At 31.9% G+C, this 20,399-nt stretch overlaps 2 protein-coding genes across 2 annotated transcripts in view; both read left to right on the plus strand.

The window, feature by feature from the left end:
* Nucleotides 1-10,751, plus strand: part of LOC134708598 (mucin-17-like) — a 47,175-nt gene extending 36,424 nt beyond the window's left edge. The window contains exons 77-105 of the mRNA XM_063569247.1: nucleotides 11-152; nucleotides 386-517; nucleotides 815-886; nucleotides 1,090-1,370; nucleotides 1,507-1,648; nucleotides 1,882-2,013; nucleotides 2,311-2,382; nucleotides 2,586-2,866; nucleotides 3,003-3,144; nucleotides 3,380-3,511; nucleotides 3,841-3,912; nucleotides 4,114-4,394; nucleotides 4,531-4,672; nucleotides 4,906-5,037; nucleotides 5,367-5,438; nucleotides 5,640-5,920; nucleotides 6,057-6,198; nucleotides 6,432-6,563; nucleotides 6,889-6,960; nucleotides 7,143-7,423; nucleotides 7,563-7,704; nucleotides 7,938-8,069; nucleotides 8,395-8,466; nucleotides 8,650-8,930; nucleotides 9,070-9,211; nucleotides 9,445-9,576; nucleotides 9,911-9,982; nucleotides 10,183-10,463; nucleotides 10,602-10,751. Of these exons, the coding sequence (XP_063425317.1) occupies nucleotides 11-152; nucleotides 386-517; nucleotides 815-886; nucleotides 1,090-1,370; nucleotides 1,507-1,648; nucleotides 1,882-2,013; nucleotides 2,311-2,382; nucleotides 2,586-2,866; nucleotides 3,003-3,144; nucleotides 3,380-3,511; nucleotides 3,841-3,912; nucleotides 4,114-4,394; nucleotides 4,531-4,672; nucleotides 4,906-5,037; nucleotides 5,367-5,438; nucleotides 5,640-5,920; nucleotides 6,057-6,198; nucleotides 6,432-6,563; nucleotides 6,889-6,960; nucleotides 7,143-7,423; nucleotides 7,563-7,704; nucleotides 7,938-8,069; nucleotides 8,395-8,466; nucleotides 8,650-8,930; nucleotides 9,070-9,211; nucleotides 9,445-9,576; nucleotides 9,911-9,982; nucleotides 10,183-10,463; nucleotides 10,602-10,751 (4,539 nt within the window). The remainder of the gene's footprint in view (nucleotides 1-10; nucleotides 153-385; nucleotides 518-814; nucleotides 887-1,089; nucleotides 1,371-1,506; nucleotides 1,649-1,881; nucleotides 2,014-2,310; nucleotides 2,383-2,585; nucleotides 2,867-3,002; nucleotides 3,145-3,379; nucleotides 3,512-3,840; nucleotides 3,913-4,113; nucleotides 4,395-4,530; nucleotides 4,673-4,905; nucleotides 5,038-5,366; nucleotides 5,439-5,639; nucleotides 5,921-6,056; nucleotides 6,199-6,431; nucleotides 6,564-6,888; nucleotides 6,961-7,142; nucleotides 7,424-7,562; nucleotides 7,705-7,937; nucleotides 8,070-8,394; nucleotides 8,467-8,649; nucleotides 8,931-9,069; nucleotides 9,212-9,444; nucleotides 9,577-9,910; nucleotides 9,983-10,182; nucleotides 10,464-10,601) is intronic.
* The window catches only part of LOC134706707 (mucin-19-like), a 263,376-nt gene that overhangs the window by 149,289 nt on the left and 93,688 nt on the right, over nucleotides 1-20,399 (plus strand). The gene's annotated exons all lie outside the window — the stretch shown is intronic.

The following is a 20,399-nucleotide window of genomic DNA, read 5'->3' on the forward strand; positions in this document are numbered from 1 at the left end:
CTTTCGGTAGGTTAAAGTAGGCGAAAAGGCTACAAGCATTGGAACCAAGCCTGATGTGAGAAAGGTAACTGTAATTATTACACCTGATGACAAAGAAGATTCTTACAGACCTGTACAGCTCCAACTAAGCGTCCATGCCTGTTTTGAAGTCAGTAAGTAATGAAAAGCAATAATTACTTACTTGAAGATATATGTTTTGTATGGTGTTACAGTAGTATAATACAGATGTACTGCAGAGATCTTACAGGTTCCATTTTGAAATGAAAGTTTGCTCATGTTAATCTGTTTTAATTTTGTCAAAACCTGCTGGTTAATGGTGTTTGATATGTCCTTGTAACATAAGAGTTGTTTGCCTTGAATAATGAATTAACCTTTTTTTGTTTAGCTTCTACGCCTATTCCAAGTACAACAGCAGTCCCACAAAAAGCATCCACAACAGTTGTCACTACAGCCGTGGTTTCACCAACACCTACAGCTACACCCTCTATAATAAGTGAAGCTACTACAACATTGCAAGGTAAAGGATTTAATTTGTAATAATTTTCCAAATTAGAGTAACAGTTTTCAGTTATATTTATGTTAAATACTTCAAAAGCAGAATGATCCCTGAACTTAATTTTGTTCAATTATATTCAAGGCAGCATATCAAAGATGATGCCTTAGCTGAATAATACTAATCACAAAGAAAAGTAAATACATGTGTTAAATACTATTTTGCTAGAAGAAAAGATGATTCATGTGTTGAATATTATATTGTCAAAAATACAGTTAATTTGTTTGGTAGGTTTGTAATATTTAAACATTTTTGTTATAGGATCAACTGGTAAAATTGCAACAACAACGCCAGTTGTAGCTACAAGTCCTTCTCCTGGAATATCAAGTACAAGTAAGAATGAACTTTGATTGTTTTTGTTGCTTGATTTTTTTTTATGTTAATGAGACTAAAATATATATTGTTTTGGAAAATTCAATAAATAAAATGCAAATAATTTTTCAAGAATGAAAATGTTAATGCATGCCAGTTTTTTTATAGAGTGAGTACAGTATTTTGTTAAAGGCGGTTATAACAATGACATTTTTGGTTTTTAGAGATATCGACAACTACGCCAATTTGTGAAGAAACAGATGGAATGGGTTCAATAACAACAATACCATCAACAGAAATTACATCTAATGACAAAAAGGCAGATATTGAAAATCTACGACCTTCGTCTAAGACACCTTTTAAAAGCTCCGAAGGACAAGTGGTTATAGAGTACATGCCTTCAAAGACGAGACCAATTGCCAACGTTGAACTGGTTTCTACTGATAATATCAAGACGTATACAGTACAATTCTTTAATGCAGATGGAACTGTGACAACTCGAAAGGTTTGTATAACTTACTCCAAATCATTAAGTTTTAACTAATCAATTTTAATTGATTCTTCTTTAAAAAGAATGTGGAATATTAAACAAGACCAATTTTTCCATGTTATGTTTCAAATGTGTATTTTTCTTTCGGTAGGTTAAAGTAGGCGAAAAGGCTACAAGCATTGGAACCAAGCCTGATGTGAGAAAGGTAACTGTAATTATTACACCTGATGACAAAGAAGATTCTTACAGACCTGTACAGCTCCAACTAAGCGTCCATGCCTGTTTTGAAGTCAGTAAGTAATGAAAAGCAATAGTTACTTACTTGAAGATATATGTTTTGTATGGTGTTACAGTAGTATAATACAGATGTACTGCAGATATCTTACAGGTTCCATTTTGAAATGAAAGTTTGCTCATGTTAATCTGTTTTAATTTTGTCAAAACCTGCTGGTTAATGGTGTTTGATATGTCCTTGTAACATAAGAGTTGTTTGCCTTGAATAATGTATTAACCTTTTTTTGTTTAGCTTCTACGCCTATTCCAAGTACAACAGCAGTCCCACAAAAAGCATCCACAACAGTTGTCACTACAGCCGTGGTTTCACCAACACCTACAGCTACACCCTCTATAATAAGTGAAGCTACTACAACATTGCATGGTAAAGGATTTAATTTGTAATAATTTTCCAAATTAGAGTAACAGTTTTCAGTTATATTTATGTAAAATACTTCAAAAGCAGAATGATCCCTGAACTTAATTTTGTTCAATTATATTCAAGGCAGCATATCAAAGATGATGCCTTAGCTGAATAATACTAATCACAAAGAAAAGTAAATACATGTGTTAAATACTATTTTGCTAGAAGAAAAGATGATTCATGTGTTGAATATTATATTGTCAAAAATACAGTTAATTTGTTTGGTAGGTTTGTAATATTTAAACATTTTTGTTATAGGATCAACTGGTAAAATTGCAACAACAACGCCAGTTGTAGCTACAAGTCCTTCTCCTGGAATATCAAGTACAAGTAAGAATGAACTTTGATTTTTTTTGTTGCTTGATTTTTTTTATGTTAATGAGACTAAAATATATATTGTTTTGGAAAATTCAATAAATAAAATGCAAATAATTTTTTCAAGAATGAAAATGTTAATGCATGCCAGTTTTTTTATAGAGTGAGTACAGTATTTTGTTAAAGGCGGTTATAACAATGACATTTTTGGTTTTTAGAGATATCGACAACTACGCCAATTTGTGAAGAAACAGATGGAATGGGTTCAATAACAACAATACCATCAACAGAAATTACATCTAATGACAAAAAGGCAGATATTGAAAATCTACGACCTTCGTCTAAGACACCTTTTAAAAGCTCCGAAGGACAAGTGGTTATAGAGTACATGCCTTCAAAGACGAGACCAATTGCCAACGTTGAACTGGTTTCTACTGATAATATCAAGACGTATACAGTACAATTCTTTAATGCAGATGGAACTGTGACAACTCGAAAGGTTTGTATAACTTACTCCAAATCATTAAGTTTTAACTAATCAATTTTAATTGATTCTTCTTTAAAAAGAATGTGGAATATTAAACAAGACCAATTTTTCCATGTTATGTTTCAAATGTGTATTTTTCTTTCGGTAGGTTAAAGTAGGCGAAAAGGCTACAAGCATTGGAACCAAGCCTGATGTGAGAAAGGTAACTGTAATTATTACACCTGATGACAAAGAAGATTCTTACAGACCTGTACAGCTCCAACTAAGCGTCCATGCCTGTTTTGAAGTCAGTAAGTAATGAAAAGCAATAGTTACTTACTTGAAGATATATGTTTTGTATGGTGTTACAGTAGTATAATACAGATGTACTGCAGATATCTTACAGGTTCCATTTTGAAATGAAAGTTTGCTCATGTTAATCTGTTTTAATTTTGTCAAAACCTGCTGGTTAATGGTGTTTGATATGTCCTTGTAACATAAGAGTTGTTTGCCTTGAATAATGAACCATAACCTTTTTTTGTTTAGCTTCTACGCCTATTCCAAGTACAACAGCAGTCCCACAAAAAGCATCCACAACAGTTGTCACTACAGCCGTGGTTTCACCAACACCTACAGCTACACCCTCTATAATAAGTGAAGCTACTACAACATTGCAAGGTAAAGGATTTAATTTGTAATAATTTTCCAAATTAGAGTAACAGTTTTCAGTTATATTTATGTAAAATACTTCAAAAGCAGAATGATCCCTGAACTTAATTTTGTTCAATTATATTCAAGGCAGCATATCAAAGATGATGCCTTAGCTGAATAATACTAATCACAAAGAAAAGTAAATACATGTGTTAAATTCTATTTTGCTAGAAGAAAAGATGATTCATGTGTTGAATATTATATTGTCAAAAATACAGATAATACAATTTTTGAATTTGAACAAATTATTAATTTGTTTGGTATGTTTGTATAATATTTAAACATTTTTGTTATAGGATCAACTGGTAAAATTGCAACAACAACGCCAGTTGTAGCTACAAGTCCTTCTCCTGGAATATCAAGTACAAGTAAGAATGAACTTTGATTTTTTTTGTTGCTTGATTTTTTTTATGTTAATGAGACTAAAATATATATTGTTTTGGAAAATTCAATCAATAAAATGCAAATAATTTTTCAAGAATGAAAATGTTAATGCATGACTGTTTTTTATAGAGTGAGTACAGTATTTTGTTAAAGGCGGTTATAACAATGACATTTTTGGTTTTTAGAGATATCGACAACTACGCCAATTTGTGAAGAAACAGATGGAATGGGTTCAATAACAACAATACCATCAACAGAAATTACATCTAATGACAAAAAGGCAGATATTGAAAATCTACGACCTTCGTCTAAGACACCTTTTAAAAGCTCCGAAGGACAAGTGGTTATAGAGTACATGCCTTCAAAGACGAGACCAATTGCCAACGTTGAACTGGTTTCTACTGATAATATCAAGACGTATACAGTACAATTCTTTAATGCAGATGGAACTGTGACAACTCGAAAGGTTTGTATAACTTACTCCAAATCATTAAGTTTTAACTAATCAATTTTAATTGATTCTTCTTTAAAAAGAATGTGGAATATTAAACAAGACCAATTTTTCCATGTTATATTTCAAATGTGTATTTTTCTTTCGGTAGGTTAAAGTAGGCGAAAAGGCTACAAGCATTGGAACCAAGCCTGATGTGAGAAAGGTAACTGTAATTATTACACCTGATGACAAAGAAGATTCTTACAGACCTGTACAGCTCCAACTAAGCGTCCATGCCTGTTTTGAAGTCAGTAAGTAATGAAAAGCAATAGTTACTTACTTGAAGATATATGTTTTGTATGGTGTTACAGTAGTATAATACAGATGTACTGCAGATATCTTACAGGTTCCATTTTGAAATGAAAGTTTGCTCATGTTAATCTGTTTTAATTTTGTCAAAACCTGCTGGTTAATGGTGTTTAATATGTCCTTGTAACATAAGAGTTGTTTGCCTTGAATAATGAATTAACCTTTTTTTGTTTAGCTTCTACGCCTATTCCAAGTACAACAGCAGTCCCACAAAAAGCATCCACAACAGTTGTCACTACAGCCGTGGTTTCACCAACACCTACAGCTACACCCTCTATAATAAGTGAAGCTACTACAACATTGCAAGGTAAAGGATTTAATTTGTAATAATTTTCCAAATTAGAGTAACAGTTTTCAGTTATATTTATGTAAAATACTACAAAAGCAGAATGATCCCTGAACTTAATTTTGTTCAATTATATTCAAGGCAGCATATCAAAGATGATGCCTTAGCTGAATAATACTAATCACAAAGAAAAGTAAATACATGTGTTAAATACTATTTTGCTAGAAGAAAAGATGATTCATGTGTTGAATATTATATTGTCAAAAATACAGATAATACAATTTTTGAATTTGAACAAATTATTAATTTGTTTGGTATGTTTGTATAATATTTAAACATTTTTGTTATAGGATCAACTAGTAAAATTGCAACAACAACGCCAGTTGTAGCTACAAGTCCTTCTCCTGGAATATCAAGTACAAGTAAGAATGAACTTTGATTTTTTTTGTTGCTTGATTTTTTTTATGTTAATGAGACTAAAATATATATTGTTTTGGAAAATTCAATCAATAAAATGCAAATAATTTTTCAAGAATGAAAATGTTAATGCATGACTGTTTTTTATAGAGTGAGTACAGTTTTTTGTTAAAGGCGGTTATAACAATGACATTTTTGGTTTTTAGAGATATCGACAACTACGCCAATTTGTGAAGAAACAGATGGAATGGGTTCAATAACAACAATACCATCAACAGAAATTACATCTAATGACAAAAAGGCAGATATTGAAAATCTACGACCTTCGTCTAAGACACCTTTTAAAAGCTCCGAAGGACAAGTGGTTATAGAGTACATGCCTTCAAAGACGAGACCAATTGCCAACGTTGAACTGGTTTCTACTGATAATATCAAGACGTATACAGTACAATTCTTTAATGCAGATGGAACTGTGACAACTCGAAAGGTTTGTATAACTTACTCCAAATCATTAAGTTTTAACTAATCAATTTTAATTGATTCTTCTTTAAAAAGAATGTGGAATATTAAACAAGACCAATTTTTCCATGTTATGTTTCAAATGTGTATTTTTCTTTCGGTAGGTTAAAGTAGGCGAAAAGGCTACAAGCATTGGAACCAAGCCTGATGTGAGAAAGGTAACTGTAATTATTACACCTGATGACAAAGAAGATTCTTACAGACCTGTACAGCTCCAACTAAGCGTCCATGCCTGTTTTGAAGTCAGTAAGTAATGAAAAGCAATAGTTACTTACTTGAAGATATATGTTTTGTATAGTGTTACAGTTTTATAATACAGATGTACTGCAGAGATCTTAGATGTTCCATTTTGAAATGAAAGTTCGCTCATGTTAATCTGTTTTAATTTTGTCAAAACCTGCTGGTTAATGGTGTTTGATATGTCCTTGTAACATAAGAGTTGTTTGCCTTGAATAATGAATTAACCTTTTTTTGTTTAGCTTCTACGCCTATTCCAAGTACAACAGCAGTCCCACAAAAAGCATCCACAACAGTTGTCACTACAGCCGTGGTTTCACCAACACCTACAGCTACACCCTCTATAATAAGTGAAGCTACTACAACATTGCAAGGTAAAGGATTTAATTTGTAATAATTTTCCAAATTAGAGTAACAGTTTTCAGTTATATTTATGTAAAATACTTCAAAAGCAGAATGATCCCTGAACTTAATTTTGTTCAATTATATTCAAGGCAGCATATCAAAGATGATGCCTTAGCTGAATAAAACTCATCACAAAGGAAACTAAATACATGTGTTATATACTATTTTGCTAGTAGAAAAGATGATTCATGTGTTGAATATTATATTGTCAAAAATACAGATAATACAATTTTTGAATTTAAACAAATTATTAATTTGTTTGGTATGTTTGTATATTTAAACATTTTGTTATAGGATCAACTGGTAAAATTGCAACAACAACGCCAGTTGTAGCTACAAGTCCTTCTCCTGGAATTTCAAGTACAAGTAAGACTGAACTTTGATTTTTTTTTTATGTTAATGAGACTAAAATATATATTGTTTTGGAAAATTCAATAAATAAAATGCAAATAATTTTTCAAGAATGAAAATGTTAATGACTGATTTTTATAGAATAAGTACAGTATTTTGTTAAAGGTGCTTATTACAATGACATTTTTGGTTTTTAGAGATATCGACAACTACGCCAATTTGTGAAGAAACAGATGGAATGGGTTCAATAACAACAATACCATCAACAGAAATTTCTTCTAATGACAAAAAGGCAGATATTGAAAATCTACGACCTTCGTCTAAGACACCTTTTAAAAGCTCCGAAGGACAAGTGGTTATAGAGTACGTGCCTTCAAAGACAAGACCAATTGCCAACGTTGAACTGGTTTCTACTGATAATATCAAGACGTATACAGTACAATTCTTTAATGCAGATGGAACTGTGACAACTCGAAAGGTTTGTATAACTTACTCCAAATCATTAAGTTTTAACTAATCAATTTTAATTGATTCTTCTTTAAAAAGAATGTGGAATATTAAACAAGACCATTTTTTTTTCCATGTTATGTTTCAAATGTGTATTTTTCTTTCGGTAGGTTAAAGTAGGCGAAAAGGCTACAAGCATTGGAACCAAGCCTGATGTGAGAAAGGTAACTGTAATTATTACACCTGATGACAAAGAAGATTCTTACAGACCTGTACAGCTCCAACTAAGCGTCCATGCCTGTTTTGAAGTCAGTAAGTAATGAAAAGCAATAGTTACTTACTTGAAGATATATGTTTTGTATAGTGTTACAGTTTTATAATACAGATGTACTGCAGAGATCTTAGATGTTCCATTTTGAAATGAAAGTTCGCTCATGTTAATCTGTTTTATTTTTGTCAAAACCTGCTGGTTAATGGTGTTTGATATGTCCTTGTAACATAAGAGTTGTTTGCCTTGAATAATGAATTAACCTTTTTTTGTTTAGCTTCTACGCCTATTCCAAGTACAACAGCAGTCCCACAAAAAGCATCCACAACAGTTGTCACTACAGCCGTGGTTTCACCAACACCTACAGCTACACCCTCTATAATAAGTGAAGCTACTACAACATTGCAAGGTAAAGGATTTAATTTGTAATAATTTTCCAAATTAGAGTAACAGTTTTCAGTTATATTTATGTAAAATACTTCAAAAGCAGAATGATCCCTGAACTTAATTTTGTTCAATTATATTCAAGGCAGCATATCAAAGATGATGCCTTAGCTGAATAAAACTCATCACAAAGGAAACTAAATACATGTGTTATATACTATTTTGCTAGTAGAAAAGATGATTCATGTGTTGAATATTATATTGTCAAAAATACAGATAATACAATTTTTGAATTTAAACAAATTATTAATTTGTTTGGTATGTTTGTATATTTAAACATTTTGTTATAGGATCAACTGGTAAAATTGCAACAACAACGCCAGTTGTAGCTACAAGTCCTTCTCCTGGAATTTCAAGTACAAGTAAGACTGAACTTTGATTTTTTTTTTTATGTTAATGAGACTAAAATATATATTGTTTTGGAAAATTCAATAAATAAAATGCAAATAATTTTTCAAGAATGAAAATGTTAATGACTGATTTTTATAGAATAAGTACAGTATTTTGTTAAAGGTGCTTATTACAATGACATTTTTGGTTTTTAGAGATATCGACAACTACGCCAATTTGTGAAGAAACAGATGGAATGGGTTCAATAACAACAATACCATCAACAGAAATTTCTTCTAATGACAAAAAGGCAGATATTGAAAATCTACGACCTTCGTCTAAGACACCTTTTAAAAGCTCCGAAGGACAAGTGGTTATAGAGTACGTGCCTTCAAAGACAAGACCAATTGCCAACGTTGAACTGGTTTCTACTGATAATATCAAGACGTATACAGTACAATTCTTTAATGCAGATGGAACTGTGACAACTCGAAAGGTTTGTATAACTTACTCCAAATCATTAAGTTTTAACTAATCAATTTTAATTGATTCTTCTTTAAAAAGAATGTGGAATATTAAACAAGACCATTTTTTTTTCCATGTTATGTTTCAAATGTGTATTTTTCTTTCGGTAGGTTAAAGTAGGCGAAAAGGCTACAAGCATTGGAACCAAGCCTGATGTGAGAAAGGTAACTGTAATTATTACACCTGATGACAAAGAAGATTCTTACAGACCTGTACAGCTCCAACTAAGCATCCATGCCTGTTTTGAAGTCAGTAAGTAATGAAAAGCAATAGTTACTTACTTGAAGATATATGTTTTGTATGGTGTTACAGTATTATAATACAGATGTACTGAAGAGATCTTACATGTTCCATTTTGAGATGAAAGTTCGCTCATGTTAATCTGTTTTAATTTTGTCAAAACCTGCTGGATAATGGTGTTTGATATGTCCTTGTAACATAAGAGTTATTTGCCTTGAATAATGAAGTAACCTTTTTTTGTTTAGCTTCTACGCCTATTCCAAGTACAACAGCAGTCCCACAAAAAGCATCCACAACAGTTGTCACTACAGCCGTGGTTTCACCAACACCTACAGCTACACCCTCTATAATAAGTGAAGCTACTACAACATTGCAAGGTAAAGGATTTAATTTATAATAATTTTCCAAATTAGAGTAACAGTTTTCAGTTATATCTATGTAAAATACTACAAAAGCAGAATGATTCCTGAACTTAATTTTGTTCAATTAAAAATATAAATTCAAGGCAGCATATCAAAGATGATGCATTAGCTATATAATGCTAATCAAAAAGGAAAGTAAAAACATGTGTTAAATACTATTTTGCTAGTAGAAAAGATGTTTCATGTGTTGAATATTATATTGTAAAAAATAAAAATAAAACTATTTTTGAATTTGAACAAATTACTAATTTGTTTGGCTTGTTTGTATATTTAAACATTTTTGTTCTAGGATCAACTGGTAAAATTGCAACAACAACGCCAGTTGTAGCTACAAGTCCTTCTCCTGGAATTTCAAGTACAAGTAAGAATGAACTTTGATTCATTTCTTGTTTTATTTTTTATATGTTAATGAGACTAAAATATATATTGTTTTGGAAAATTCAATAAATAAAATGCAAATAATTTTTCAAGAATGAAAATGTGAATGCATGACTGTTTTTTATAGAATGAGTACAGTATTTTGTTAAAGGTGGTTATAACAATGACATTTTTGGTTTGTAGAGATATCGACAACTACGCCAATTTGTGAAGAAACAGATGGAATGGGTTCAATAACAACAATACCATCAACAGAAATTACATCTAATGACAAAACGGCAGATATTGAAAATCTACGACCTTCGTCTAAGACACCTTTTAAAAGCTCCGAAGGACAAGTGGTTATAGAGTACGTGCCTTCAAAGACAAGACCAATAGCCAATGTTGAACTGGTTTCTACTGATAATGTCAAAACTTATACAGTGCAATTCTTTAATGCAGATGGAACCGTGACAACTAGAAAGGTTAGTATAATTCCCACAAAGTCAATACGATTAATGGTTTTTAGTTTACTCTATCTTCATCAAAAAATATATTCAATTGCTGAAACTTAAATACTGTTGCCTTTAAAACCTTAAAAGTTATGTTTTTCTGTTCTGTAGGTGAAAGTTGGCGAAAAGGCCATAAGTGTTGGAACTAAACCTGACGTGAAAAAAGTGAATGTAATAATCACACCGGATGACAAAGAAGATTCTTACAAACCTGTACAGCTACAATTGAGTGTCCATGCTTGTTTTGAAGTCAGTAAGTAAAGAAGTGACATAGATGTTTAAACTGTAGAAGTATATCTCATTTATTTAACAATCACATAGTCTATTTGTTTTGTTTAATATCTTGGTGTGCCTTGCTAAAATAGCACCATGATTACAAAAATGAGTATGGTAAATAAGTATACAAGGAAGTAGTCAATAAACTGTCATCCAAAGGATGTTTGAAATGTTCTTGTCTGAAATCGTTGAATACTGGTCACATTTTGTTTGTTTTATTTTGTCAGTTTCCACGACAATTCCAAGTACAACAACAGTTCCACAGACACCGTCTTCAGCAGTAATTACTACAGCCGTGGTTTCACCCACACCTACAGCTACACCTGAAATTATAACTGAAACTACTCAAACAATTAAAGGTAATTGTTTTTAAAATATCATTATAGTTGTATTGGCATTTTCTAAAAGATGTTATAAGCCGCCTTAAGCTTTATTTAAGTGAATGATTATAAATCAAAAACTGATGATTTTTACTGTTGAAATTTTAGAAGGACATTTAAGAAAGACATTTAATCTTGCAACATTGTTGAATATTATGATTTGAAAACAGGTAAAATTTATTCAGTTAATTATTCTGTCTTACTTGACTTTTGAATAATCATTTTTCAGTAACCAGTGAAAAAGTTACAACACCAACTCAAGTGTCAACGACAAGTCCATCTCCTGGAATTTCAATTACTTGTAAGTTTGAATATTTCAGTTTTTCTTGTACTATTTGTTTGTTTTATTTGCGCACGTTTACAACATAATTGCTGAAACGTTTTCAACAGGAGACACTTAGCCTGCCAATACACCGGATCATGCTCCTTTTGGAGTTAATACAATTCCCTCATTTAGTTTTGTATTCCTTGATTTGTATTGTCAAAATAGAGTTATGAGATTTTAACATAGGTTAACTACTGTTGTTTTGAATTTATGAATGAAACTCGAGTTAATTTTCTTTTCTCTCAGTGTTTATGCATGAATTATAGCACTAGTTTGATAAGTGGTTACATGCTGAAATGTTTTTTTTCTTCTGTAGCAATAGCAACAACTACTCCAATCTGTGAAGAAACAGATGGAATGGATTCAATAACAACAATACCTTCAACTGAAATTACAACAAATGACCAGAAAGGAGAAATTGAAAATCTGCGACCTTCCTCTAAGACACCATTTAAAAGTTCTGAAGAAAAACTGGTTTTAGAATACGTGCCTGCGAAGTCAAGACCAATAGCCAATGTTGAACTGGTTTCTACTGATAATGTCAAGACTTATACAGTGCAATTCTTTAATGCAGATGGAACCGTGACAACTAGAAAGGTTAGTATGACTCCCACAAAGGCAATACGATTAATGGTTTTCAGTTTACTCTATCTTCATCAAAAAGAATATTCAATTGCTGCTTATATGGTCATTGAAACTTAAATACTGTTGCCTTTAAAACCTTAAAAGTTATGTTTTTCTCTGTCCTGTAGGTGAAAGTTGGCGAAAAGGCCATAAGTGTTGGAACTAAACCTGACGTGAAAAAAGTGAATGTAATAATCACACCGGATGACAAAGAAGATTCTTACAAACCTGTACAGCTACAATTGAGTGTCCATGCTTGTTTTGAAGTCAGTAAGTAAAGAAGTGACATAGATGTTTAAACTGTAGAAGTATATCTCATTTATTTAACAATCACATAGTCTATTTGTTTTGTTTAATATCTTGGTGTGCCTTGCTAAAATAGCACCATGATTACAAAAATGAGTATGGTAAATAAGTATACAAGGAAGTAGTCAATAAACTGTCATCCAAAGGATGTTTGAAATGTTCTTGTCTGAAATCGTTGAATACTGGTCACATTTTGTTTGTTTTATTTTGTCAGTTTCCACGACAATTCCAAGTACAACAACAGTTCCACAGACACCGTCTTCAGCAGTAATTACTACAGCCGTGGTTTCACCCACACCTACAGCTACACCTGAAATTATAACTGAAACTACTCAAACAATTAAAGGTATTTGTTTTTAAAATATCATTATAGTTGTATTGGCATTTTCTAAAAGATGTTATAAGCCGCCTTAAGCTTTATTTAAGTGAATGATTATAAATCAAAAACTGATGATTTTTACTGTTGAAATTTTAGAAGGACATTTAAGAAAAACATTTAATCTTGCAACATTGTTGAATATTATGATTTGAAAACAGGTAAAATTTATTCAGTTAATTATTCTGTCTTACTTGACTTTTGAATAATCATTTTTCAGTAACCAGTGAACAAGTTACAACACCAACTCAAGTGTTAACGACAAGTCCATCTCCTGGAATTTCAATTACTTGTAAGTTTGAATATTTCAGTTTTTCTTGTACTATTTGTTTGTTTTATTTGCGCACGTTTACAACATAATTGCTGAAACGTTTTCAACAGGAGACACTTAGCCTGCCAATACACCGGATCATGCTCCTTTTGGAGTTAATACAATTCCCTCATTTAGTTTTGTATTCCTTGATTTGTATTGTCAAAATAGAGTTATGAGATTTTAACATAGGTTAACTACTGTTGTTTTGAATTTATGAATGAAACTCGAGTTAATTTTCTTTTCTCTCAGTGTTTATGCATGAATTATAGCACTAGTTTGATAAGTGGTTACATGCTGAAATGTTTTTTTTCTTCTGTAGCAATAGCAACAACTACTCCAATCTGTGAAGAAACAGATGGAATGGATTCAATAACAACAATACCTTCAACTGAAATTACAACAAATGACCAGAAAGGAGAAATTGAAAATCTGCGACCTTCCTCTAAGACACCATTTAAAAGTTCTGAAGAAAAACTGGTTTTAGAATACGTGCCTGCGAAGTCAAGACCAATAGCCAATGTTGAACTGGTTTCTACTGATAATGTCAAGACTTATACAGTGCAATTCTTTAATGCAGATGGAACCGTGACAACTAGAAAGGTTAGTATGACTCCCACAAAGGCAATACGATTAATGGTTTTCAGTTTACTCTATCTTCATCAAAAAGAATATTCAATTGCTGCTTATATGGTCATTGAAACTTAAATACTGTTGCCATTAAAACCTTAAAAGTTATGTTTTTCTCTGTCCTGTAGGTGAAAGTTGGCGAAAAGGCCATAAGTGTTGGAACTAAACCTGACGTGAAAAAAGTGAATGTAATAATCACACCGGATGACAAAGAAGATTCTTACAAACCTGTACAGCTACAATTGAGTGTCCATGCTTGTTTTGAAGTCAGTAAGTAAAGAAGTGACATAGATGTTTAAACTGTAGAAGTATATCTCATTTATTTAACAATCACATAGTCTATTTGTTTTGTTTAATATCTTGGTGTGCCTTGCTAAAATAGCACCATGATTACAAAAATGAGTATGGTAAATAAGTATACAAGGAAGTAGTCAATAAACTGTCATCCAAAGGATGTTTGAAATGTTCTTGTCTGAAATCGTTGAATACTGGTCACATTTTGTTTGTTTTATTTTGTCAGTTTCCACGACAATTCCAAGTACAACAACAGTTCCACAGACACCGTCTTCAGCAGTAATTACTACAGCCGTGGTTTCACCCACACCTACAGCTACACCTGAAATTATAACTGAAACTACTCAAACAATTAAAGGTATTTGTTTTTAAAATATCATTATAGTTGTATTGGCATTTTCTAAAAGATGTTATAAGCCGCCTTAAGCTTTATTTAAGTGAATGATTATAAATCAAAAACTGATGATTTTTACTGTTGAAATTTTAGAAGGACATTTAAGAAAGACATTTAATCTTGCAACATTGTTGAATATTATGATTTGAAAACAGGTAAAATTTATTCAGTTAATTATTCTGTCTTACTTGACTTTTGAATAATCATTTTTCAGTAACCAGTGAAAAAGTTACAACACCAACTCAAGTGTCAACGACAAGTCCATCTCCTGGAATTTCAATTACTTGTAAGTTTGAATATTTCAGTTTTTCTTGTACTATTTGTTTGTTTTATTTGCGCACGTTTACAACATAATTGCTGAAACGTTTTCAACAGGAGACACTTAGCCTGCCAATACACCGGATCATGCTCCTTTTGGAGTTAATACAATTCCCTCATTTAGTTTTGTATTCCTTGATTTGTATTGTCAAAATAGAGTTATGAGATTTTAACATAGGTTAACTACTGTTGTTTTGAATTTATGAATGAAACTCGAGTTAATTTTCTTTTCTCTCAGTGTTTATGCATGAATTATAGCACTAGTTTGATAAGTGGTTACATGCTGAAATGTTTTTTTTCTTCTGTAGCAATAGCAACAACTACTCCAATCTGTGAAGAAACAGATGGAATGGATTCAATAACAACAATACCTTCAACTGAAATTACAACAAATGACCAGAAAGGAGAAATTGAAAATCTGCGACCTTCCTCTAAGACACCATTTAAAAGTTCTGAAGAAAAACTGGTTTTAGAATACGTGCCTGCGAAGTCAAGACCAATAGCCAATGTTGAACTGGTTTCTACTGATAATGTCAAGACTTATACAGTGCAATTCTTTAATGCAGATGGAACCGTGACAACTAGAAAGGTTAGTATGACTCCCACAAAGGCAATACGATTAATGGTTTTCAGTTTACTCTATCTTCATCAAAAAGAATATTCAATTGCTGCTTATATGGTCATTGAAACTTTAATACTGTTGCCTTTAAAACCTTAAAAGTTATGTTTTTCTCTGTCCTGTAGGTAAAAGTTGGCGAAAAGGCCATAAGTGTTGGAACTAAACCTGACGTGAAAAAAGTGAATGTAATAATCACACCGGATGACAAAGAAGATTCTTACAAACCTGTACAGCTACAATTGAGTGTCCATGCTTGTTTTGAAGTCAGTAAGTAAAGAAGTGACATAGATGTTTAAACTGTAGAAGTATATCTCATTTATTTAACAATCACATAGTCTATTTGTTTTGTTTAATATCTTGGTGTGCCTTGCTAAAATAGCACCATGATTACAAAAATGAGTATGGTAAATAAGTATACAAGGAAGTAGTCAATAAACTGTCATCCAAAGGATGTTTGAAATGTTCTTGTCTGAAATCGTTGAATACTGGTCACATTTTGTTTGTTTTATTTTGTCAGTTTCCACGACAATTCCAAGTACAACAACAGTTCCACAGACACCGTCTTCAGCAGTAATTACTACAGCCGTGGTTTCACCCACACCTACAGCTACACCTGAAATTATAACTGAAACTACTCAAACAATTAAAGGTATTTGTTTTTAAAATATCATTATAGTTGTATTGGCATTTTCTAAAAGATGTTATAAGCCGCCTTAAGCTTTATTTAAGTGAATGATTATAAATCAAAAACTGATGATCATTACTGTTGAAATTTTAGAAGGACATTTAAGAAAGACATTTAAACTTGCAACATTGTTGAATATTATGATTTGAAAACAGGTAAAATTTATTCAGTTAATTATTCTGTCTTACTTGACTTTTGAATAATCATTTTTCAGTAACCAGTGAACAAGTTACAACACCAACTCAAGTGTCAACGACAAGTCCATCTCCTGGAATTTCAATTACTTGTAAGTTTGAATATTTCAGTTTTTCTTGTACTATTTGTTTGTTTTATTTGCGCACGTTTACAACATAATTGCTGAAACGTTTTCAACAGGAGACACTTAGCCTGCCAATACACCGGATCATGCTCCTTTTGGAGTTAATGCAATTCCCTCATTTAGTTTTGTATTCCTTGATTTGTATTGTCAAAATAGAGTTATGAGATTTTAACATAGGTTAACTACTGTTGTTTTGAATTTATGAATGAAACTCGAGTTACTTTTCTTTTCTCTCAGTGTTTATGCATGAATTATAGCACTAGTTTGATAAGTGGTTACATGCTGAAATGTTTTTTTTCTTCTGTAGCAATAGCAACAACTACTCCAATCTGTGAAGAAACAGATGGAATGGATTCAATAACAACAATACCTTCAACTGAAATTACAACAAATGACCAGAAAGGAGAAATTGAAAATCTCCGACCTTCCTCTAAGACACCATTTAAAAGTTCTGAAGAAAAACTGGTTATAGAATACGTGCCTACGAAGACAAGACCAATTGCCAATGTTGAACTGGTTTCTACTGATAATGTCAAGACTTATACAGTGCAATTCTTTAATGCAGATGGAACTGTGACAACTAGAAAGGTTAGTATGACTCCCACAAAGGCAATACGATTAATGGTTTCCAGTTTACTCTATCTTCATCAAAAAGAATATTCAATTGCTGCTTATATGGTCATTGAAACTTAAATACTGTTGCCTTTAAAACCTTAAAAGTTATGTTTTTCTGTTCTGTAGGTGAAAGTTGGCGAAAAGGCCATAAGTGTTGGAACTAAACCTGACGTGAAAAAAGTGAATGTAATAATCACACCGGATGACAAAGAAGATTCTTACAAACCTGTACAGCTACAATTGAGTGTCCATGCTTGTTTTGAAGTCAGTAAGTAAAGAAGTGACATAGATGTTTAAACTGTAGAAGTATATCTCATTTATTTAACAATCACATAGTCTATTTGTTTTGTTTAATATCTTGGTGTGCCTTGCTAAAATAGCACCATGATTACAAAAATGAGTATGGTAAATAAGTATACAAGGAAGTAGTCAATAAACTGTCATCCAAAGGATGTTTGAAATGTTCTTGTCTGAAATCGTTGAATACTGGTCACATTTTGTTTGTTTTATTTTGTCAGTTTCCACGACAATTCCAAGTACAACAACAGTTCCACAGACACCGTCTTCAGCAGTAATTACTACAGCCGTGGTTTCACCCACACCTACAGCTACACCTGAAATTATAACTGAAACTACTCAAACAATTAAAGGTATTTGTTTTTAAAATATCATTATAGTTGTATTGGCATTTTCTAAAAGATGTTATAAGCCGCCTTAAGCTTTATTTAAGTGAATGATTATAAATCAAAAACTGATGATCATTACTGTTGAAATTTTAGAAGGACATTTAAGAAAGACATTTAAACTTGCAACATTGTTGAATATTATGATTTGAAAACAGGTAAAATTTATTCAGTTAATTATTCTGTCTTACTTGACTTTTGAATAATCATTTTTCAGTAACCAGTGAACAAGTTACAACACCAACTCAAGTGTCAACGACAAGTCCATCTCCTGGAATTTCAATTACTTGTAAGTTTGAATATTTCAGTTTTTCTTGTACTATTTGTTTGTTTTATTTGCGCACGTTTACAACATAATTGCTGAAACGTTTTCAACAGGAGACACTTAGCCTGCCAATACACCGGATCATGCTCCTTTTGGAGTTAATGCAATTCCCTCATTTAGTTTTGTATTCCTTGATTTGTATTGTCAAAATAGAGTTATGAGATTTTAACATAGGTTAACTACTGTTGTTTTGAATTTATGAATGAAACTCGAGTTACTTTTCTTTTCTCTCAGTGTTTATGCATGAATTATAGCACTAGTTTGATAAGTGGTTACATGCTGAAATGTTTTTTTTCTTCTGTAGCAATAGCAACAACTACTCCAATCTGTGAAGAAACAGATGGAATGGATTCAATAACAACAATACCTTCAACTGAAATTACAACAAATGACCAGAAAGGAGAAATTGAAAATCTGCGACCTTCCTCTAAGACACCATTTAAAAGTTCTGAAGAAAAACTGGTTATAGAATACGTGCCTACGAAGACAAGACCAATTGCCAATGTTGAACTGGTTTCTACTGATAATGTCAAGACTTATACAGTGCAATTCTTTAATGCAGATGGAACTGTGACAACTAGAAAGGTTAGTATGACTCCCACAAAGGCAATACGATTAATGGTTTCCAGTTTACTCTATCTTCATCAAAAAGAATATTCAATTGCTGCTTATATGGTCATTGAAACTTAAATACTGTTGCCTTTAAAACCTTAAAAGTTATGTTTTTCTGTTCTGTAGGTGAAAGTTGGCGAAAAGGCCATAAGTGTTGGAACTAAACCTGACGTGAAAAAAGTGAATGTAATAATCACACCGGATGACAAAGAAGATTCTTACAAACCTGTACAGCTACAATTGAGTGTCCATGCTTGTTTTGAAGTCAGTAAGTAAAGAAGTGACATAGATGTTTAAACTGTAGAAGTATATCTCATTTATTTAACAATCACATAGTCTATTTGTTTTGTTTAATATCTTGGTGTGCCTTGCTAAAATAGCACCATGATTACAAAAATGAGTATGGTAAATAAGTATACAAGGAAGTAGTCAATAAACTGTCATCCAAAGGATGTTTGAAATGTTCTTGTCTGAAATCGTTGAATACTGGTCACATTTTGTTTGTTTTATTTTGTCAGTTTCCACGACAATTCCAAGTACAACAACAGTTCCACAGACACCGTCTTCAGCAGTAATTACTACAGCCGTGGTTTCACCCACACCTACAGCTACACCTGAAATTATAACTGAAACTACTCAAACAATTAAAGGTATTTGTTTTTAAAATATCATTATAGTTGTATTGGCATTTTCTAAAAGATGTTATAAGCCGCCTTAAGCTTTATTTAAGTGAATGATTATAAATCAAAAACTGATGATCATTACTGTTGAAATTTTAGAAGGACATTTAAGAAAGACATTTAAACTTGCAACATTGTTGAATATTATGATTTGAAAACAGGTAAAATTTATTCAGTTAATTATTCTGTCTTACTTGACTTTTGAATAATCATTTTTCAGTAACCAGTGAACAAGTTACAACACCAACTCAAGTGTCAACGACAAGTCCATCTCCTGGAATTTCAATTACTTGTAAGTTTGAATATTTCAGTTTTTCTTGTACTATTTGTTTGTTTTATTTGCGCACGTTTACAACATAATTGCTGAAACGTTTTCAACAGGAGACACTTAGCCTGCCAATACACCGGATCATGCTCCTTTTGGAGTTAATGCAATTCCCTCATTTAGTTTTGTATTCCTTGATTTGTATTGTCAAAATAGAGTTATAAGATTTTAACATAGGTTAACTACTGTTAATTTGAATTTATGAATGAAACTCGAGTTACTTTTCTTTTCTCTCAGTGTTTATGCATGAATTATAGCACTAGTTTGATAAGTGGTTACATGCTGAAATGTTTTTTTTCTTCTGTAGCAATAGCAACAACTACTCCAATCTGTGAAGAAACAGATGGAATGGATTCAATAACAACAATACCTTCAACTGAAATTACAACAAATGACCAGAAAGGAGAAATTGAAAATCTCCGACCTTCCTCTAAGACACCATTTAAAAGTTCTGAAGAAAAACTGGTTATAGAATACGTGCCTACGAAGACAAGACCAATTGCCAATGTTGAACTGGTTTCTACTGATAATGTCAAGACTTATACAGTGCAATTCTTTAATGCAGATGGAACTGTGACAACTAGAAAGGTTAGTATGACTCCCACAAAGGCAATACGATTAATGGTTTCCAGTTTACTCTATCTTCATCAAAAAGAATATTCAATTGCTGCTTATATGGTCATTGAAACTTAAATACTGTTGCCTTTAAAACCTTAAAAGTTATGTTTTTCTGTTCTGTAGGTGAAAGTTGGCGAAAAGGCCATAAGTGTTGGAACTAAACCTGACGTGAAAAAAGTGAATGTAATAATCACA

Source organism: Mytilus trossulus, chromosome 2 (assembly GCF_036588685.1).
Source record: "Mytilus trossulus isolate FHL-02 chromosome 2, PNRI_Mtr1.1.1.hap1, whole genome shotgun sequence".
Classification (NCBI taxonomy): Eukaryota; Metazoa; Mollusca; class Bivalvia; order Mytilida; family Mytilidae; genus Mytilus; species Mytilus trossulus.